Source organism: Hyperoodon ampullatus (genome assembly GCF_949752795.1).
Source record: "Hyperoodon ampullatus genome assembly, chromosome: 10".
NCBI classification, from domain to species: Eukaryota; Metazoa; Chordata; class Mammalia; order Artiodactyla; family Ziphiidae; genus Hyperoodon; species Hyperoodon ampullatus.
The window spans coordinates 57,900,939-57,919,323 of record NC_136923.1 but is presented as its reverse complement, the minus strand read 5'-3'; the positions used below and the strand labels follow the sequence as shown (position 1 = coordinate 57,919,323).

At 38.8% G+C, this 18,385-nt stretch overlaps 1 protein-coding gene and 1 pseudogene across 16 annotated transcripts in view; one reads left to right on the top strand and one right to left on the bottom strand.

The window, feature by feature from the left end:
- Positions 1–18,385, bottom strand: part of SLC4A7 (solute carrier family 4 member 7) — a gene marked incomplete at its 5' end in the record, with an annotated part of 121,510 nt that overhangs the window by 57,671 nt on the left and 45,454 nt on the right. For all 15 annotated transcript variants that reach the window (XM_079713996.1, XM_079713997.1, XM_079714004.1 and 12 more), the window contains 2 exons: positions 11,331–11,477; positions 15,759–15,840. In XM_079713996.1, coding sequence (XP_079570122.1) covers positions 11,331–11,477; positions 15,759–15,840 — 229 coding nt within the window. The remainder of the gene's footprint in view (positions 1–11,330; positions 11,478–15,758; positions 15,841–18,385) is intronic.
- On the top strand, positions 15,868–17,610 carry LOC307059830 (dnaJ homolog subfamily C member 9-like; annotated as a pseudogene). The gene is made up of 2 exons: positions 15,868–15,903; positions 16,925–17,610. The product of its transcript is annotated as a dnaJ homolog subfamily C member 9-like (transcript).

The following is an 18,385-nucleotide window of genomic DNA, read 5'->3' as shown; positions in this document are numbered from 1 at the left end:
AAAAATTCTAAATAAATAGAATTTGTTAGATGTAGATAAAAAGAATTTATCTAAAGACAGAATTTTAACTCCTAGCAAACTAGGGGGGTGGAATTTTGTCAAAGGCTTTTTTCTGTCTTATTGATATGATTATATGGGTTTTTCTCCTTTATACTATTAATATGTTTATTTACACTGATAGATGTTTAAATTTTAAACCAACCCTGCATTTCCACTTGTTTATCGTATTAATTTCCTATTGCTGCTATAACAAATTTCCACAAACTTGGTGGCTTAAATAACACAAATTTATTCTCTTATAGTTCTGGAGACTCTAGGGGAAAATCCATTTTCTTACCTTTTCTAGCTTCTGGAGGCTGCCTACATTCCTTAGGTCTGGACGCCTCCTCATTCCATCACTATAACTACTGTCTCCTCTCTGATCTTCTGACTCCTTGTGATTAAATCTGGCCCATCTACATTAATTCAGCATAATCTCCACTTCTCTAAATCCTTTAACTTAGTCACATCTACAGATTCACTTTTGCCAAATAAGGTTAACATTCACAGGTTCCAGACAGTAGGAATATGGACATTGTGGGGGCCACTATTCAGATTACCACCATCATGATATATTATCCCTCTTAAGTATTGCTGGATAAGATATGCTTTTATTTTGTTAAGGATTTCTGAATCTATATTCATGAGAAATAATTAGTGTGTAGTTTTATTCTATTGTAACATCTTCATCAGGTTTTGGTATCAGGGTAATGCTGGATTCACAATATGAATGGGAAAGTGTTCCCTCATCTTCAATTTTCTAGCAGAGTCTGTGTTATTTCTTTCTTATATGTTTGATGCCATTTGGGAGTAAATTTCCATTGTGGGAATGCTTTAGACTACAAATTCAATTTCTTTTTATACATGTAGGATAATTCAAGCTACCCATTTCTGCTTAATAGCATGTATTCCTAAGAAACTTTCCCATTTAATCTGAAGTATCAATTTTGTTGGCATAAAATCATTCATAATATTCCCTCCTTATTCTTTAATATCTATGGAATCTGTACTGAAAATTTCTAGTGCTGGTCATTTGTATCTTTTTTTCCCTCACCTGATCAGTCTGGCTATTTAGATTTCTCAAATTTATTGATCTTTTCAAAGAACCAGATTAAGTCTGATTGATTTTTGCTACTATTGGCCTGATTTTTATTTTATTCATTTCTGCTTTCATTTTTATTGTTTCCTTTCTTTTGCTTATTTAGGCTTAATTTGCTCTATTTTTTCCTTCAATTTCTTAAGTTACAAGCTTAAATCATTGATTAGGTCTTTCTTGTTCTGCGGTTTTAAAATTAATTTCTTTATTTAAATTTATTTGTTTGCACTGGGTCTTAGTTGCAACAGGTGGGCTCCTCGGTTGTGGCATGCGAACTCCCGAATTCCCACCTGCGGCATGCATGTGGAATCCAGTTCCCAAACCAGGGATCGAACCCGGGCCCCCTTCACTGGGAGCACGGAGTCTCTACCACTATGCCACCAGGGAAGTCCCTTCTTTTCTAGTATAAAAACTAAATGCTATATGTTTTTCTCTAAGCACTGCTTTAGCTATATCTAACAAATTCTAATATGTAGGCAGTCCTCACTTTGCACAATACCATGCTAAATGAAACCTGTGCGTGTCAGAACTGTGTCCTCACTTTGCAAGATTTTCTCTCAATTTTCTGCCTGTACTGTGTTTTCGTTTTCATGAGTTCAATATATTTTCTAATTTCTGTTATGACTGCATCTTTAACCCATGGGTTACTGAGAAACTTCGTGCTTAATTTACAAATATCTGGGCATTTTTCATAATATCTTTTTAGTTTAATTCTATTTGTGGTCAGAGAATACACTTTCAGTCTTTTTAAATGTATTAAGACTTGCTTTATGGCCTAGAATATGATCTTGGTTAAATCTTCAATATGCAATTGTAAAAAACGTGTATTCTGCTGTGGCTGGGTGAAATGTTCTATGCATGTGACTATCAATCTGACTGACAGTGTTATTTAGGTCTTCTATATCCTTACTGATTTTTTCATAACTTGTTCTATCCATTACTGAGAAAGGGGAGTTGCAATCTCCAGCTATACTTGTGAATTTCTCTCTTCCTCTTTTCAATTTTATCAGTTTTTGCTTCATGGATTTTGATGCTGTTGTTATATACATTTAGGGCTGTTATGTCTTGGTTTCAGCAGTTTGACTTTTATGCGACTTTGTGCGGTTTTTCTTCATGTTTCATCCCATTGGGTTTTGCTGAACTCCTTGGACCTGTGAGTTCAGACATTTTATTAACTTGGAAAATGTTTCTGGCACTCCAATTATACATATGATAGACTACCTGATACTGTCCAACAAATTACTGAAGCTGTTTATTGGTCTTCAGCCTTTTTTTGTTTCATTTTGATTAGTTTCTATCACAATATGTTCAAAAATCACTTATCTTTTTTATTCTGTAATGTCAAATCATCTGTTAATCTTATCTAGTGTACTACTCATTTCAGATACTGCATTTTTCATCTGTAGAAGTTCCATGTGGGACTTTCATATATTTTCAGCCACTCTCTTCTTGAACATATAAAGCATATTTATTATACTGTTTTAACATGCTTGTTTTCGAACTCCCTTAACTTTGTGATTTCTGGATCTGTTTCTTTTTTTTTTTTTTAACATCTTTATTAGAGTATAATTGCTTTAAAATGATGTGTTAGTTTTCGCTTTATAACAAAGTGAATCAGTTATACATATACATATGTCCCCATATCTCTTCCCTCTTGAATCTCGCTCCCTCCCACCCTCCCTATCCCACCCCTCTAGGTGGTCACAAAGCACTGAGCTGATCTCCCTCTCCCATGCGGCTGCTTCCCACTAGCTATCTATTTTACGTTTGGTAGTGTATATATGTCCATGCCACTCTCTCACTTTCTCCCAGCTTACCCTTCCCCCTCCCCGTATCCTCAAGTCCACTCTCCAGTAGGTCTGTGTCTTTATTCCCGTCTTGCCTGTAGGTTCTTAATAATCATTTTTTTTAAGATTCCATATATATGTGTTAGCATATGGTATTTGTTTTTCTCTTTCTGACTTACTTCACTCTGTATGACAGACTCTAGGTCCATCAACCTCACTACAAATAACTCAATTTCGTTTCTTTTTATGGCTGAGTAATATTCCATTGTATATATGTGCCACATCTTCTTTATCCATTCATCTGTTGATGGACACTTAGGTTGCTTCCATGTCCTGGCTACTGTAAATAGAGCTGCAATGAACATTTTGGTACATGACTCTTTGAATTATGGTTTTCTCAGGGTATATGTCCAGTAGTGGGATTGCTAGGTTGTATGGTAGTTCTACTTTTAGTTTTTTTTTTATTCAAACAAAAAGTCACAAAAATTATAATCATCCTCATCACTTCACTCAGTCCAATGTAATTAATTATTTTTTCACCTAGATCTTTTGAGAGAACTTTTATGAATTCATCAGTTTTCCATTAGAGTTCTGAAAATGCCGATTCATTCAGTTCAGCAGTATAGTCAGTTACCAGAAACCTGTACTTTTCACAGTCTTTTCCATGAATTCCCTGAAGATGAAACATTTTTATAGGAACATTTTTGCTAAAGCATCAGAGTACACCCAGAACTCTCTGTAAATGACAAAAGACTTAAAAATGACCATGGTTAAAGATTTGATGAAAGTTCATAATATTGCAATTGACAAGAAAATTTAGTTATTTCTGAAATATACATTTTAAAGTAATAACTAGAATTATGACTTTTAACATTATACCAGAACATGTAAGATTTTTAGAAATTTCATGTAATGTCTTAAACATTTATATTAACATATTTCCATACAACTAACGCAAAGAAAGTTTACTTGTTTTCTGTTTGTTTGCTTTTTTATACTGCAAGTTCTTATTAGTCATCAATTTTATACACATCAGTGTATACATGTCAATCCCAATCGCCCAATTCAGCACACCACCATCCCCACCCCACCGTGGTATTCCCCCCTTGGTGTCCATACATTTGTTCTCTACACCAGTGTCTCAACTTCTGCCCTGCAAACTGGTTCATCTGTACCATTTTTCTAGGTTCCACATACATGCATTAATATACAATATTTGTTTTCCTCTTTCTGACTTACTTCACTCTTATGACAGTCTCTAGATTCACCCACATCTAAACAAATGACTCAATTTCGTTCCTTTTTATGGCTAATATTCCATTGTATATATGTACCACAACTTCTTTATCCATTCATCTGTCGATGGGCATTTAGGTTGCTTCCGTGACCTGGCTATTGTAAATAGTGCTGCAATGAACATTGGGGTGCATGTGTCTTTTTGAATTATGGTTTTCTGAGGGTATATGCCCAGTAGTGGGATTGATAGATCATATGGTAATTCTATTTTTAGTTTTTTAAGGAACCTCCATACTGTTCTCCATAGTGGCTGTATCAATTTACATTCCCACCAACAGTGCAAGAGGATTCCCTTTTCTCCACACCCTCTCCAGCATTTGTTGTTTGTAGATTTTCTGATGATCCCATTCTAACTGGTGTGAGGTGATACCACATTGTAGTTTTGATTTGCATTTCTCTAATAATTAGTGATGTTGAGCAGCTTTTCATGTGCTTCCTGGCCATCTGTATGTGTTCTTTGGAGAAATGTCTATTTAGGTCTTCTGCCCATTTTTTGACTGTGTTGTTTCTTTAACAGAGCTGCATGAGCTGTTTATATATTTTGGAGATTAATCCTCTGTCTGTTGATTTGTTTGCAAATATTTTCTACCATTCTGAGGGTTGTCTCTTCATCTTGTTTATGGTTTCCTTTGCTATGCAAAAGCTCTGAAGTTTCATGAGGTCCCATTTGTATATTTTTGCTTTTATTTCCATTACTCTAGGAGGTGGATCAAAAAAGATCTTGCTGTGATTTATGTCAAAGAGTGTTCTTCCTATGTTTTCCACTAAGAGTTTTATAGTGTCCCGTCTTATATTTAGGTCTCGAATCCATTTTGAGTTTATTTTTGTTGTTAAGGAGTGTTCTAATTTCATTCTTTTAAATGTAGCTGTCCACTTTTCCCAGCACCACTTATTGAAGAGACTGTCTTTTCTCCATTGTATATCTTTGCCTCCTTTGTCATAGATTAGTTGACCATAGGTGCGTGGGTTTACCTCTGGGCTTTCTATCTTGTTCCATTGATCTACGTTTCTATTTTTGTGCCAGTACCATATTGTCTTGATTACTGTAGCTTTGTAGTATAGTCTGAAGTCAGGGAGTCTGATTCCTCCAGCTCCGTTTTTTTCCTTCAATGTTGCTTTGGCTATTCAGGGACTTTTGCGTCTCCACACAAATTTTAAGATTTTTAGTTCTAGTTCTATTAAAAAATGCCATTGGTAATTTGATAGGGATTGCATTGAATCTGTAGATTGCTTTGGGTAGTATAGTCATTTTCACAATATTGATTATTCCAATCCAGGAACATGGTTATGTCTCTCCATCTGTTTGTATAGTCTTTAATTTCTGTCATCAGTGTCTTATAGTTTTCTGCATACCCGTCTTTTGTCTCCCTAGGTAGGTTTAATCTGAGGTGTTTTATTCTTTTTGTTGCAATGGTAAATGGGAGTGTTTCCATAATTTCTCTTTCAGGTTTTTCATCATTAGTGTATAGGAATGCAAGAGATTTCTGTGCATTAATTTTGTATCCTGCAACTTTACCAAATTCATTGATTAGCTCTAGTAGTTTTCTGGAGGCATTTTTAGGATTCTTCATGTATAGTACCATGTCATCTGAAAACACTGACAGTTTTACTTCTTCCTTTCCAATTTGTATTCCTTTTATTTCTTTTTCTTCTCTGATTGCCATGGCTAGGACTTCCAAAACTATGTTGAATAATAGTGGTGAGAGTGGACATCCTTGTCTCATTCCTGATCTTAGAGGAAATGTTTTCAGTTTTTCACCACTGAGAATAATGTTGGCTGTGGCTTTGTCGTATATGGCCTTTATTATGTTGAGGTAAGTTCCCTCTATGCCCACTTTCTGGAGAGTTTTTATCATAAATGGGTGCTGAATTTTGTCAAAAGCTTTTTCTGCATCTGTTGAAATGATCATATGGTTTTTATTCTTCAAATTGTTAATATGGTGTACCACATTGATTGACTGTGTATACTGAAGAATCCTTCCATCCCTGGGATAAATCGGACTTGATCATGGTGTATGATCCTTTGCAAGTTGTTTCATTTGCAAATATTTTCTTGCATTCTGAGAGTTGGCTTTTCATCTTGTTTATGGTTTCATTTGCTGTGCAAAAGCTTTTAAATTTCATTAGGTGCAATTTGTTTTTCAACTATAATCTCTTCAAATATTTTCTCAGTCCCTTTCTTTTTCTCTTCTCCTTCTGGGAACCCTATAATTCGAATGTTGGCACGCTTAATGTTGTCTCAGAGGCCTCTGAGACTGTCCTCAATTCTTTTCATTCTTTTTTCTTTATTCTGCTCTGCAGTAGTTATTTCCACTGTTTTATCTTCCAGGTCACTTATCTGTTCTTCTGACTCAGTTATTCTGCTATTGATCCCTTCTAGAGAATTTTTAATTTCATTTATTGCGTTGTTCATCACTGTTTGTTTGCTCTTTAGTTCTTCTAGGTTCTTGTTAAACGTTTCTTTTATTTTCTCCATTCTATTTCCAAGATTTTGGATCATCTTTACTATCATTATTCTGAATTCTTTTTCAGGTAGACTGCCTATTTCCTCTTCATTTGTTAGGTCTGGTGGGTTTTTGCCTTGCTCCTTCATCTGCTGTGTGTTCCTCTGTCTTCTCATTTTGCTTATCTTACTGTGTTTGGGGTCTCCTTTTTCCGGCTGCAGGTTCGTAGTTCCCATTATTTTTGGTGTCTGTTCCCAGTGGCTAAGGTTGGTTCAGTGGGTTGTATAGGCTTCCTGGTGGAGGGGACTAGTGCCTGTGTTCTGGTGGATGAGGCTGGATCTTGTCTTTCTGGTGGGCAGGTCCACGTCTGGTGGTGCGTTTTCAGGTGTTTGTGGCCTTATTATGATTTTAGGAAGCCTCTCTGCTAATGGATGGGGTTGTGTTCCTGTTTTGCTAGTTGTTTGGCATAGGATGCCCAGTCCTGTAGCTTTCTGGTCATTGAGTGGAGCTGGGTCTTGGCATTGAGATGGAGATCTCTGGGAGATTTTTGCCATTTGATATTATGTGGAGCTGGGAGGTCTCTTGTGGACCACTGTCCTGAACTTGGCTCTCCCACCTCAGAGGCACAGCCCTGATGCCTGGCTGGACCACCAAGAGCCTGTCATTCATATGGCTCAGAATAGAAGGGAGAAAAAAAAGAAAGAAGGACGAAGATAAAATAAAATCATGTAAAAGAAAATAAAATTATTAAAATAAAAATTAAAATAAAAAATTATGCCCCAAAATTTTTTTAAAGTAAGAAAAAAAGAAAGAGAGCAACCAAACCAAAAAACAAATCCACCAATGATAACAAGTGCTAAAACCTATACTAAAAACCAAACCAAACAACAACAACAAAAAATGGACTGACAGATCCCTAGGACAAATGGTAAAAGCAAAGCTATACAGACAAAATCACACACAGACGTATACACATACACACTCACAAAAAGAGAAAAAGGGAAAAATATGTATCTATACCATTGCTCCCAAAGTCCACTTCCTCAATTTGGGATGATTCGTTGTCTACTTCACAGATGTAGGGTACATCAAGTTTATTGTGGAGATTTAATCCGCTGCTCCTGAGGCTGCTGGGAGAAATTTCCCTTTCTCTTCTTTGTTCACACAGCTCCCGGGTTTCAGCTTTGGATTTGGCCCCGCCTCTGCATGTAGGTTGCCTGAGAGCATTATGTTCTTTGTTCAGACAGGACGTGGTTAAAGGAGCAGCTAATTTGGGTGCTCTGGTTCACTCAGGCCGTGGGGAGGGAGGGGTACAGAGTGTGGGGCGAGCCTGCGGCGGCAGACACCAGCATGACATTGCAGCAGCCTGAGGCACGCCGTGTGTTCTCCCAGGGAAGTTGTCCCTGTATCATGGGACCCTGGCAGTGGCAGGCTGCACAGGCTCCCAGGAGGGGAGATGTGGATAGTGACCTGTGCTTGCACGCAGGTTTCTTGGTGGCTGCAGCAGCAGCCTTAGCATCTCATGCCCATCTCTGGGGTCTGCGCTGATAGCCACAGCTTGCGCCCATCTCTGGAGCTCCTTGAACCAGCACTCTTAATTCCCTCTCCTCGCGCACGAGGAAACAAAGAGGCAAGAAGTCTCTTGCCTCTTCAGCAGCTCCAGACTTTTTCCAGACTCCTTCCTGGCTTGCTGTGGCACACTAGCCCCCTTCAGGCTGTGTTCACACAGCCAACCCCAGTCTTCTCCCTGGGATCCGAGTTCCGAAGCCTGAGCCTCAGCTCCCAGCCCCCGCCCGTCCCTGTGGGTGAGCAGACAAGCCTCTCAGGCACCGATCCTCTGTGTGGGAATCTCTCCGCTTTGCCCTCTGCACCCCTGTTGCTGTGCTCTCCTCCGTGGCTCCGAAGCTCCCACCCCCCCCCGCCCCCCCCATCTCCACCAGTGAAGGGGCTTCCTAGTGTGTGGAAACTTCTTCCTTCACAGCTCCCTCCCTGAGGTGCAGGTCCCATCCCTATTCTTTTGTCTCTGTTTTTTCTTTTTTCTTTTGCCCTACCCAGGTATGTGGGGAGTTTCTTGCCTTTTGGGAGGTGTGAGGTCTTCTGCCAGAGTTCAGAAGGTGTTCTGTAGGAGTTGTTCCACATGTAGATGTATTTCTGATGTATTTGTGGGGAGGAAGGTGATCTCCACATCTTACTCTTCCGCCATCTTGAAGCTCCTCCCTCTGGATCTGTTTCTATTGATTTATTTTTCTCTTGGTTATGCCTATTTTCCTACTTCATTATATTCCAAATAATTTGTGGATGTCAGATATTGTGCATTTCTCATGGTTAGATGCTAGGTTTTACTGTATTTCTTTTAGTAGTACTAGACTTTGTTCCAGCATGCAGATACTTGAAGTCAGTTTAATTCTTTCAAGACTTGCTTTCAAAAATTTTTTTTTCTAGCAGATCCACTGCAGCCTTTAGTGTAAAAATAATTTAGACCCACTACTAAGGCAATACTCTTCTGAGACCTCTATCTAATGCCTTATATGTCACAAGGTCTTTCCACTCTGACTGGTGGGAACACATCCTATTCCCAGTCTTTGTGTGAAATCCAGGAATTGTTTACCATACTGCTTTCTGGTGGCTATTTATCAAGCCTCAGGTAGTTTCCTGTCACACATACCCAGACTAGTACCCAGCCAAGAATTTAAAAGGACCCTTCTTCAGACCTTTGGAACACTCTCTGTGTGTAGCTCTCTACTCTCTGGCACTCTACATCTTAAATCCTAACCTCGTAGGCCTCCCCAAATTCCAATCTGTCTCCTCAACTCTGAGAGCCTGCTACACTCTGTCTGGGTTCCTCATGCTGTGGCCTGGAAACTGTCTCAGAGGGACAAACTCAGGACCACAGGGGTCATCTCACTTGCTTCCCCTCTCTCAGAGCTTAGCATCCTAGGCTGTCTGTTGTCCATTGTCTGAAAATTACTGTTTCATACATTTTATGCAGTTTTCTGTTTAAAATTGGAAGGTAAATTCAATTCCTGTTATTCCATCATGTTCAGAAGCAAATCACCTGTATAATCTCTTTTTGGAGAGTGGGGGGAAGAAAGAAGGGACTTCATAGCAATTTCTAGGATACAGATTGGAGTTAAAACCAAAATAAACCCAATTCTGTGGCATAAAACTTTTCTAGGCATAATTACTCTAGGAAAAAGTTACAAATATTTTCTCCACCAAATTTATTTTTCAAACCACTATATTTAGACTTCATATTTCAGACCTCAGCTTGAACATTAAACCACCTAGCCAGGTGAACATATAAACATACTTCAGTCTAATAAGCAGCATTCCTATAAAAAATATTGTGTGCCTTTTTATTCAGAATGAAATAGAGAAGCATACTGATCCACTCAGAAAATAACAGCAAAATACTTCTCAACTACCAATATCATCAAAGTCCACTAGTGATGCTTTCTAAAATTACTGTTGATTTTTCCTTCACCAGTGACATATTTTTGTTAGCTATATGACCACTTAATAGTTTATTAGGCCATCAGTATCTCTTAGTACTGGCTAAGAGATTCCCATCATTTAGCCTCTCTAAGTTGAAGTTTCTCCATCTATATAATGAAAACAATAATACCTATCTTTAATTTTTTAAAAATGCTGAGATTAAGTCAAAGCACGTATGTCAAGGGCTTGGTGGAATACTTAGCACAGAATTGGCACTTAATATTTTACTAGGCCATCAGTATCTTCTTTCTTATGATCATGACATAAGATGTAGTATACACAGTAATTCTTTCCCTCTTCACCTCGTCAAAAGAACTTTCCTTCAGCACAGCACACAAGTGCCTGTGGGGGTACAGCTCACATGGCTCCTCGAGAATGCACACACTAGGACCTATGGTGTAGATGGCCATATGGGCCACGATGTCCTAAAAAACCAATGATGCCCTAATGTCAACTGAGTGCAATGTCCTGCTCAAGCCGCACAGCTATTTTTTCGGGCTCTCGCCTTTCCAGCTTTCAGGGGCACTTAAATAACTACTAATCTTTATTATCAGATAATAATTCATTTTCCTCTACCATACGCCTTTTTTGCTTTCTGAGATTCCCATCATTTCCTCTGTCTACTGGCACTTCTTTATTGCTCTGCTTTCAAACAAAAATTCTGTCCTTCTGAAGACAATACTATCAAATCAAAGCACTCTTTTCTGCACAGATAACCAAGTAATCCAGCTTCATGGATAAAAATCTGCTGGCAAAAAATGTATTTAAAAATGAAAAACAAAATTTCAATCTCTCCCAGGAGCCAAAGGATTCCAGATATTTGTTCATTGCATATGTTAATTGTGAAATATATAATAGAGAAAAGGAAATAAAAACCCTTCTAAATTGAATTTTAAGTGCCAATACTCAACATCTACAATTCCAAGGCTGGAATACAATAAAGAAACCAAAGCCCCTTACTTTTTTCACTCATCCTAAGTAGATCTTAACCTATAAACTAAGCATTTTTCTTGTAGAAAAAATATTCTTACTTCAATTAGTATTCCTCAATGCATATACTATGCCTGAGTTATAACAGAAATACAATTTTAAAAAGGAAATATTTAATTTAAAAAAAAAAACTTTCCAGGAAAGAACCTTAAACTGTTAATGGAGAACTTTCCATTCTCTTACCATAAGAAGGAGATTCCCGTCCATCTTCTCTGTCTGAGTCTTTGTCTTTTCTCCTCCGGTGGTGATGTTTGTGTCCACGATGCCTGTGACGCCGGCGACTCTCTTTACTAAATGGGACGTGGACACCTATATACACAGCTCGATGACCTGGTAAAATGTTCAGAAACATTACTGGCAGACCTCATTTTATTGCACATCACAGATACTGTGTTTTTTTCAAATAGAAGGTTTGTGGCAACCTTGCAATGAACCAATGTATCACCACTATTTTTCCAACAGCATTTGCTCACCTCCTGTCTCTGTATCATGTTTTGACAGTAATTCTTGCAATGGTTCAAACTTTTTCATTATTATTATATTTGTTATGGTGGTCCATGATCATTGATCTTTGATTTACTATGGTGATTGTTTGGAGGCACCACAAACCATGCCCATATAAGATGGTGAACTTAATCGATAAATGTTGTATGTGTTCTGACTGCTCCCCTGACCATCCGTTCCCCCATCTCTCTCCCTCTTCTTGGGCCTCCCTATTCCCTGAGACACAGCAATGCTGAAATTAGTCCAATTAAAAACCTTACAACGGGGCTTCCCTGGTGGTGTAGTGGTTGAGAGTCCGCCAGCCGATGCAGGGGACACGGGTTCGTGCCCCGGTCTGGGAGGATCCCACATGCTGCGGAGCAGCTAGGCCCGTGAGCCATGGCCGCTGGGCCTGCGCGTCTGGAGCCTGTGCTCCGCAACAGGAGAGGCCACAACAGTGAGAGGCCCACGTACCGCAAAAACAAAACAAAACAAAACAAAACCTTACAACAGACTCTAAGCGTTCAAGTGAAAGAGTCGCACATCTCTCACCTTAAATCAGAAGCTAGAAATGATTAAGCCTAGTGAGGAAGGCATGCGAAACCGCCATAAAGCCAGGCCTCTTGTGTCAAACAGCCAAGAAGTGAAAGCAAAGGAAAAGTTCTTGAAGGAAATTAAAAGTGCTACTCTAGTGAACACACCAATGATAAGAAAGTGAAACAGCCTTACTGTTGATAAGGAGAAAGTTTTACTGGTCTGGACAGAATGGAGACAAAACAGCCTTCTATTGGAAGAAGATGCCATCTAGGGCTTTCATAGCTAGAGAGGAGAAGACAGTGCCTGGCTTAAAAGCTTCAAAGGACATGCATGCTAATGCAGCTGGTGACGTGAGGTTGAAGCCAATGCTCATTTACCATTCTGAAAATCCTAGGGTTCTTAAGAGTCATGCTCAGTCTATTCTGCCTGTGCTCTATATATGTACTTTTTTCCTTCCTTCCTTCCTTCCTTCCTTTCCTTCCTTCCTTCCTCCCTCCCTCCCTTCCTTCCTTCCTTCTGAAAATCCTAGGGCCCTTAAGAGTCATGCTGAGTCTATTCTGCCTGTGCTCTATATATGTATACTTTTTTCCTTCCTTCTTTCCTTCCTTCCTTCTTTCTTTCGTTCTTTCTTTTTTATTTAACTTTAGTTGATTTACAATATTGTGTTAGTTTCACGTGTATAGCTTCAGATTCTTTTCCATTATAGGTTATACAAAAGCTGGATGACAGCGCATCTGTTGACAACACAGTTTACTGAATATTTTAAGCTCACTGTTGAGACCTACTGCTCAGAAAAAAAGATTCCTTTCAAAGTATTACTGCTCATTGACAAGACACCTAGTTACCCAAGAGCTCTGATGGAGATGTACAAAGAGATTAATCATGTTTTCATGCCTGGTAACACAACATCCATTCTGCAGCTCCTGGATCAAGGAGTCATTTCAACTTTCAGGTCTTAAGGCTATAGCTGCCATAGATAGTGACTCCTCTGATAGATCTGGGCAAAGTTAATTGAAAACCTTCTGGAAAGGATTCACCATTCCTTCCCAGATGCCATGAATAGCATTCATGATTCATGGGAAGAGGTCAAAATATCAACATTAACAGGCATTTGGAAGAAGTTGATTCCAGCCCTCGTGGATGACTTTGAGGGGTTCAAGACTTCAGTGGAAAAAGTCACTGCAGATGTGATGGAAACAGCAAAAGAGCTAGAATTAGAAGTGGAGCCTAAAGATGGGACTGAATTGCTGCCAGCTCATGATAAAACTTGCTTCCTACTGATGAGCAAAGAAAGTGGTTTCTTTGGATGAAATCTACTCCTGGTGAAGCTGCTGTGAAGATTGTTGAACTGACAACAAAGGATTAGAATATTGCATAAATTTAGTTGATAAAGCAGAGGCAAAGGCAGGGTTTGAGAGGACTCTAATTTTTTTTTTTTTTTTTTTGCGTTATGTGGGCCTCTCACTGTTGTGGCCTCTCCCGTTGCGGAGCACAGGCTCCGGACGCACAGGCCCAGCGGCCATGGCTCACGGGCCCAGCCGCTCCGCGGCATGTGGGATCTTCCCAGACCGGGACACGAACCCGTGTCCCCTGCATCGGCAGGCGGACTCTCAACCACTGCGCCACCAGGGAAGCCCCTAGAGAGGACTCTAATTTTGAAAGACATTCTACTGTGGGTCAAATGCTATCACACAGCCTTGCAGGCTACAGAGAAATCATTCATGAAAGGAGGAGTCAATCAAAGTGGCAAACTTTATTGTTGTCTTATTTTAAGAAATCAACTCCAAGCTTCGGCAACTATCACCCTCATCAGTCAGCAGCCACCAACATCAAGGCAAGACCCTCCACCAGCAAAGATTATGACTTGCTGAAGGCTCAGATGATGGTTACCATTTTTTAGCAATAAAGTATGTTTTAGTTAAGGCATGTACATTGTTTTTTAGACATAATGCTATTCACACTTAATAGACTACAATATAGCATGAACATAACCTTTATACGCACTAGGAAACCAAAAAAATTCATGTGACTCACTTTACTGCAATATTCACTTTATTGCAGTGGTCTGGAACCAAACCTGCAGTATCTCTGAGTATTGCCAGTATTAGTTTTCCAAAAAGGAAAAAAAGTAACATACACAAAAGTATACCAAAATTTACTATGATAAAAAAGAATTATGTATAAGTTCATGTAATTAACAATGCTAGTCTCCTGTTACTTCTCTTATTTTACAGAGCACCAAGGACTCTGTCATACCAAGGGCTAACTACACCAAGGGCTAATACCATCGACCGATAAATACACTAGATATACAGGTTACTTTAAAAAAAAAACAGGTTTTTTTTCCATTTCAGGAAGCAAATGTGGAGAACACTTATTTGTGTCTCTTTCCACCTCTTTTTGTAAAGCAATGGCCCCATTCAGCTGTCACAGAAGACTTTAACTCAAAAATGTAGGTCTCAAAAAGACCCCAAAATAAGTCTATCAAAACATCTGCCACGAACACCACCTTAAGCAAGTGTTCAGGGTTAACATCACCAATAGTAAGTTATGTCGATAACACCTGTCCACAGGTGAGAGGGGCATATCACGTGTGGTATGCTCCTCACATACTCACGATCTGGGCTATGAGATTATAACATCACAATGTGACATTAGACGAACCCACATTTTGGGACATTCTATTAGTATCTAACCACTACTCTTCCAAATGTCAAGGTCATGAAAAACGGGGAAAGATCTAGAAACTGTCATAGGTTACAGGAGACTAAGGAGACCTGACAACTAAGTGTCCTATCACGACCTGAGCTGTTCAACGGGATCCTGGGACAGAAAAAGAACATCGGTGGAAAAACTAGTAAAATCTGAATAAAATCTGTAGTTTAGTTAGTAGTATTGTATCAATGTTAATTTCTTCATTTTCATAAACTTACGCCTAAATAAAATGTTAACATTAGAAAAAGCTGGGTGAAACATATACAGGGGACACTCTGTACTACCCTTGCAACTCTTCTGTAAATCTAAAATTATTTCAAAAAAAAGAAAGAAACAAACAAACCATATGTCAGGACTTCTTCTGGCTCAGGGAAAACAGATTGGCAAATAACTCATTTGCTACACAATTCTATGCTGAGGTTTTTATAAGTACTTTAAAAGGCTGATTAACAGACATATAAAATGAACATTTAGATGACAACCAGTGATAACTGTGGCTTATTAGTCTGGCACGCTATAGTTTGCTCATAATTCAAATTACCCAGGCTGTTAGAAAAAAAATTAAAGAATTAACTCATTTTATAATTGTGGCATTTCAATTTCCAAGATAAGTAATGGTAACCATCAGTAAAGTTTGAAAAGCATTCTGATATTTATATTTCAGGGAATGTTCTATTTGCAGATATGGGTAGTGGTTAAATGGGTTTTTGCTGTATTGTTCTTCTTTAAACTATATTTAGAAAAGTGTTGAACACTGTCTAAATGTATGCTCTACAATGACAACAACAAATATTTCAACAAATAATAGGTAAAGGACACTAACAAACATTCATTAGTAATTTATCCTGTTAAACAAGTTATTTTAAACAAACTTACTCTCTAGTTCTTCTTTTTCAAACTTGGTGTTCACAGTTGAGCTGGTTTTGCCAAGATCTACAACAGCTTCTTCATCGGGACCCTAAAAAGAAATTATTCTCATTCACTCATGAAATCAATATATACTGAGGACCTACTTACTAGGGTGTGTTATTTGAGACAGCCAAAAATATGTAACAGATTGCCTTCCTCTCAAAGCACTGAATTCGTAATATAGCTAACTGTATTCTTTCAAAAGTATGTTTATAGGCCTTTTTTTTTTAATCCACAGAAGACCATTCAAAAATCTCATGGAAAGAACTGAAATGACAAAGATTTTTCACTGGTCTTCTATAGAAGTTACTGGTAACTGGTACACATACTCACTTCGATGGAACAACCCTCCAGATCAGAAATTAAAGAAAATCAGGGATGAGGGAAACCCTTAGATATCAATATAGAATACATTTTTTCTTTTCTTCTTCTCCTTTTTTTTTTTTTGCTCTCAGGTACTCATAACCAAAAAAAAAAAAAAAAAAAAAAAAAAAAAAAACCCTTAACTCAGCTCCATTGGATATTGGATTGGATTATGGTTAAACATATAATGGTCAAAAATAAGTCCATAGATTTAACATGTAGTATCACTTTCACTCATAAGTTACAAAGAAACAATCAAAGTTATATGAACTTTTTATTTCTCTACAAAGGAAAAGCCATGCCAAAATTTAACCTCTAAGAAGAGTCCAGCTTTGAGTTGTGGAAGTCAAGCTTCGCAATTTTGTTCCATTCTTCAGCTCAACAAAAAGACTAACCATATTTACTGTAAAACACTACACAGACTATTTTTTTTTCTTTTTTTTTTTTTTTTTTTTTTTTTTTTTTGCGGTACGCGGGCCTCTCACTGTTGTGGCCTCTCCCGTTGTGGAGCACAGGCTCTGGACGTGCAGGCTCAGCGGCCATGGCTCACGGGCCCAGCCGCTCCACGGCATGTGGGATCTTCCCGGACCGGGGCACGAACCCATGTCCCCTGCATCGGCAGGCGGACTCTCAACCACTGCGCCACCAGGGAAGCCCTACACAGACTATTTTTAAAAGAAAATTTTAGCTTAAATTTCCCTTCTCAACTTCTAACTTAACTTTCAAAAGAACATTATATAATCCTCATTAACTACTTATTATGAACTTAGTATGTACAAGATTCTGCGCCACTGATTGAGACAGACGGACGAAGCCCCTTCCCTTCAGAGGTCTTATGTGAGCTGTGGCTCACAGTGGCCCCATGTCCAGCAGCCTCACAGACCTTCACTGCTGACGGGCGCGGGCAGCAGAGCCACCATGAGGTGGCCCTACAGGTGCACCCAGACTCAGTGGGCAAGAGTGACGAGGAGGATAGCACCTGCCACTTCCAGCTCCTCAGGGAAGTCTGTTCCATCTTAAGTGACAAAGACCAGAGAGCAGAGTACAACGAGCAGGGGACAGTGGATAAGGACTCCGCTGTACTCAACCAAACCTGGGACTGGGACACACACTGGAGGAGGACACTCAAGGTTCTGAAAAGATAGACAAAGGTTCTGAGGAAGAGCTGACTAATGTGACAAAGGCCTATCTTAACTTCAAGGGTGACATGGATCAGTTCGTGGAGTGTGCATGTGTGTAGTACAGAGGAACCCAGAATATGGAACCTCATTTGGCAAGGCATTCATACTGGAGAAATCCTGTCCCACAATGCCTCTGTCAAAGGATCAAAGCAAGAGATGAACGGAAGGAAAAGGATGGCCCAGGAAGAGGCTAAAAAAACACAGAAAGGAGCAGAAAGGAGCCAGGGCTTGATGAAGAGGTAGATGACCTAACCAGTCATTCAGGGCAGGCATAAGATGGGCAACTGGAAATGGATGATATTCCTGCTCAGACAGAAGCAAAGTACTACAAACCTCCCAAAGGAGAAGAGGAAAAAAAACCCAACAGCTTTCAAGAAAGAAAAGAACTAATCTAATTTGTTCTCTTTGAAGGTCTTTATGCTTTAATTGATAACTTTATAGTACTCCACTATCAGTTTTCTAGAAGGAAGTTATTTTATCCATCAGATGACAGTCATTTTTCCCCATGGTCTCCGTGATTGCTCACTGCCTAGCACTTCCTCTCCACTTAAAACAACAAACCAGAAGGACATATAACATAGTCAGCTTCTCACCACTTTCCATGTCCAAGCATCAATTGGAGGGCCAATTTGTTTTAGAAAGGATCAAATATGAGGTTGGGTAAAATGATCTTTTAAGGTCTCCTCCAACTCTTGACCTTAAAATATCTTACATTTGGGTATAGGGGTTTTTTTCAGTGCATACAAAATAAATTCATATACAATTATTCCTTGCTATCCAAACTCTCAGTGTCTTAATTCTTATATCTTAAAACTCAGGAACTGAATCAATTTGATTAAATTTTCAAATATATTTTCTACTATCCAAACCCTCACTATTTGCTACCCAAAACTCAGAAACAGACACAGTATATTAAGAAAATGCAGATCTCAATATCTAAACTTACTTTCTGAAGGAAGGCTAGATATCCAAACTGTAGAATCAAATAGACCTGGCTATCAAGAGGTACTTGTATATGACTCTAAAGGACTGGGATTCAATTTAATACAG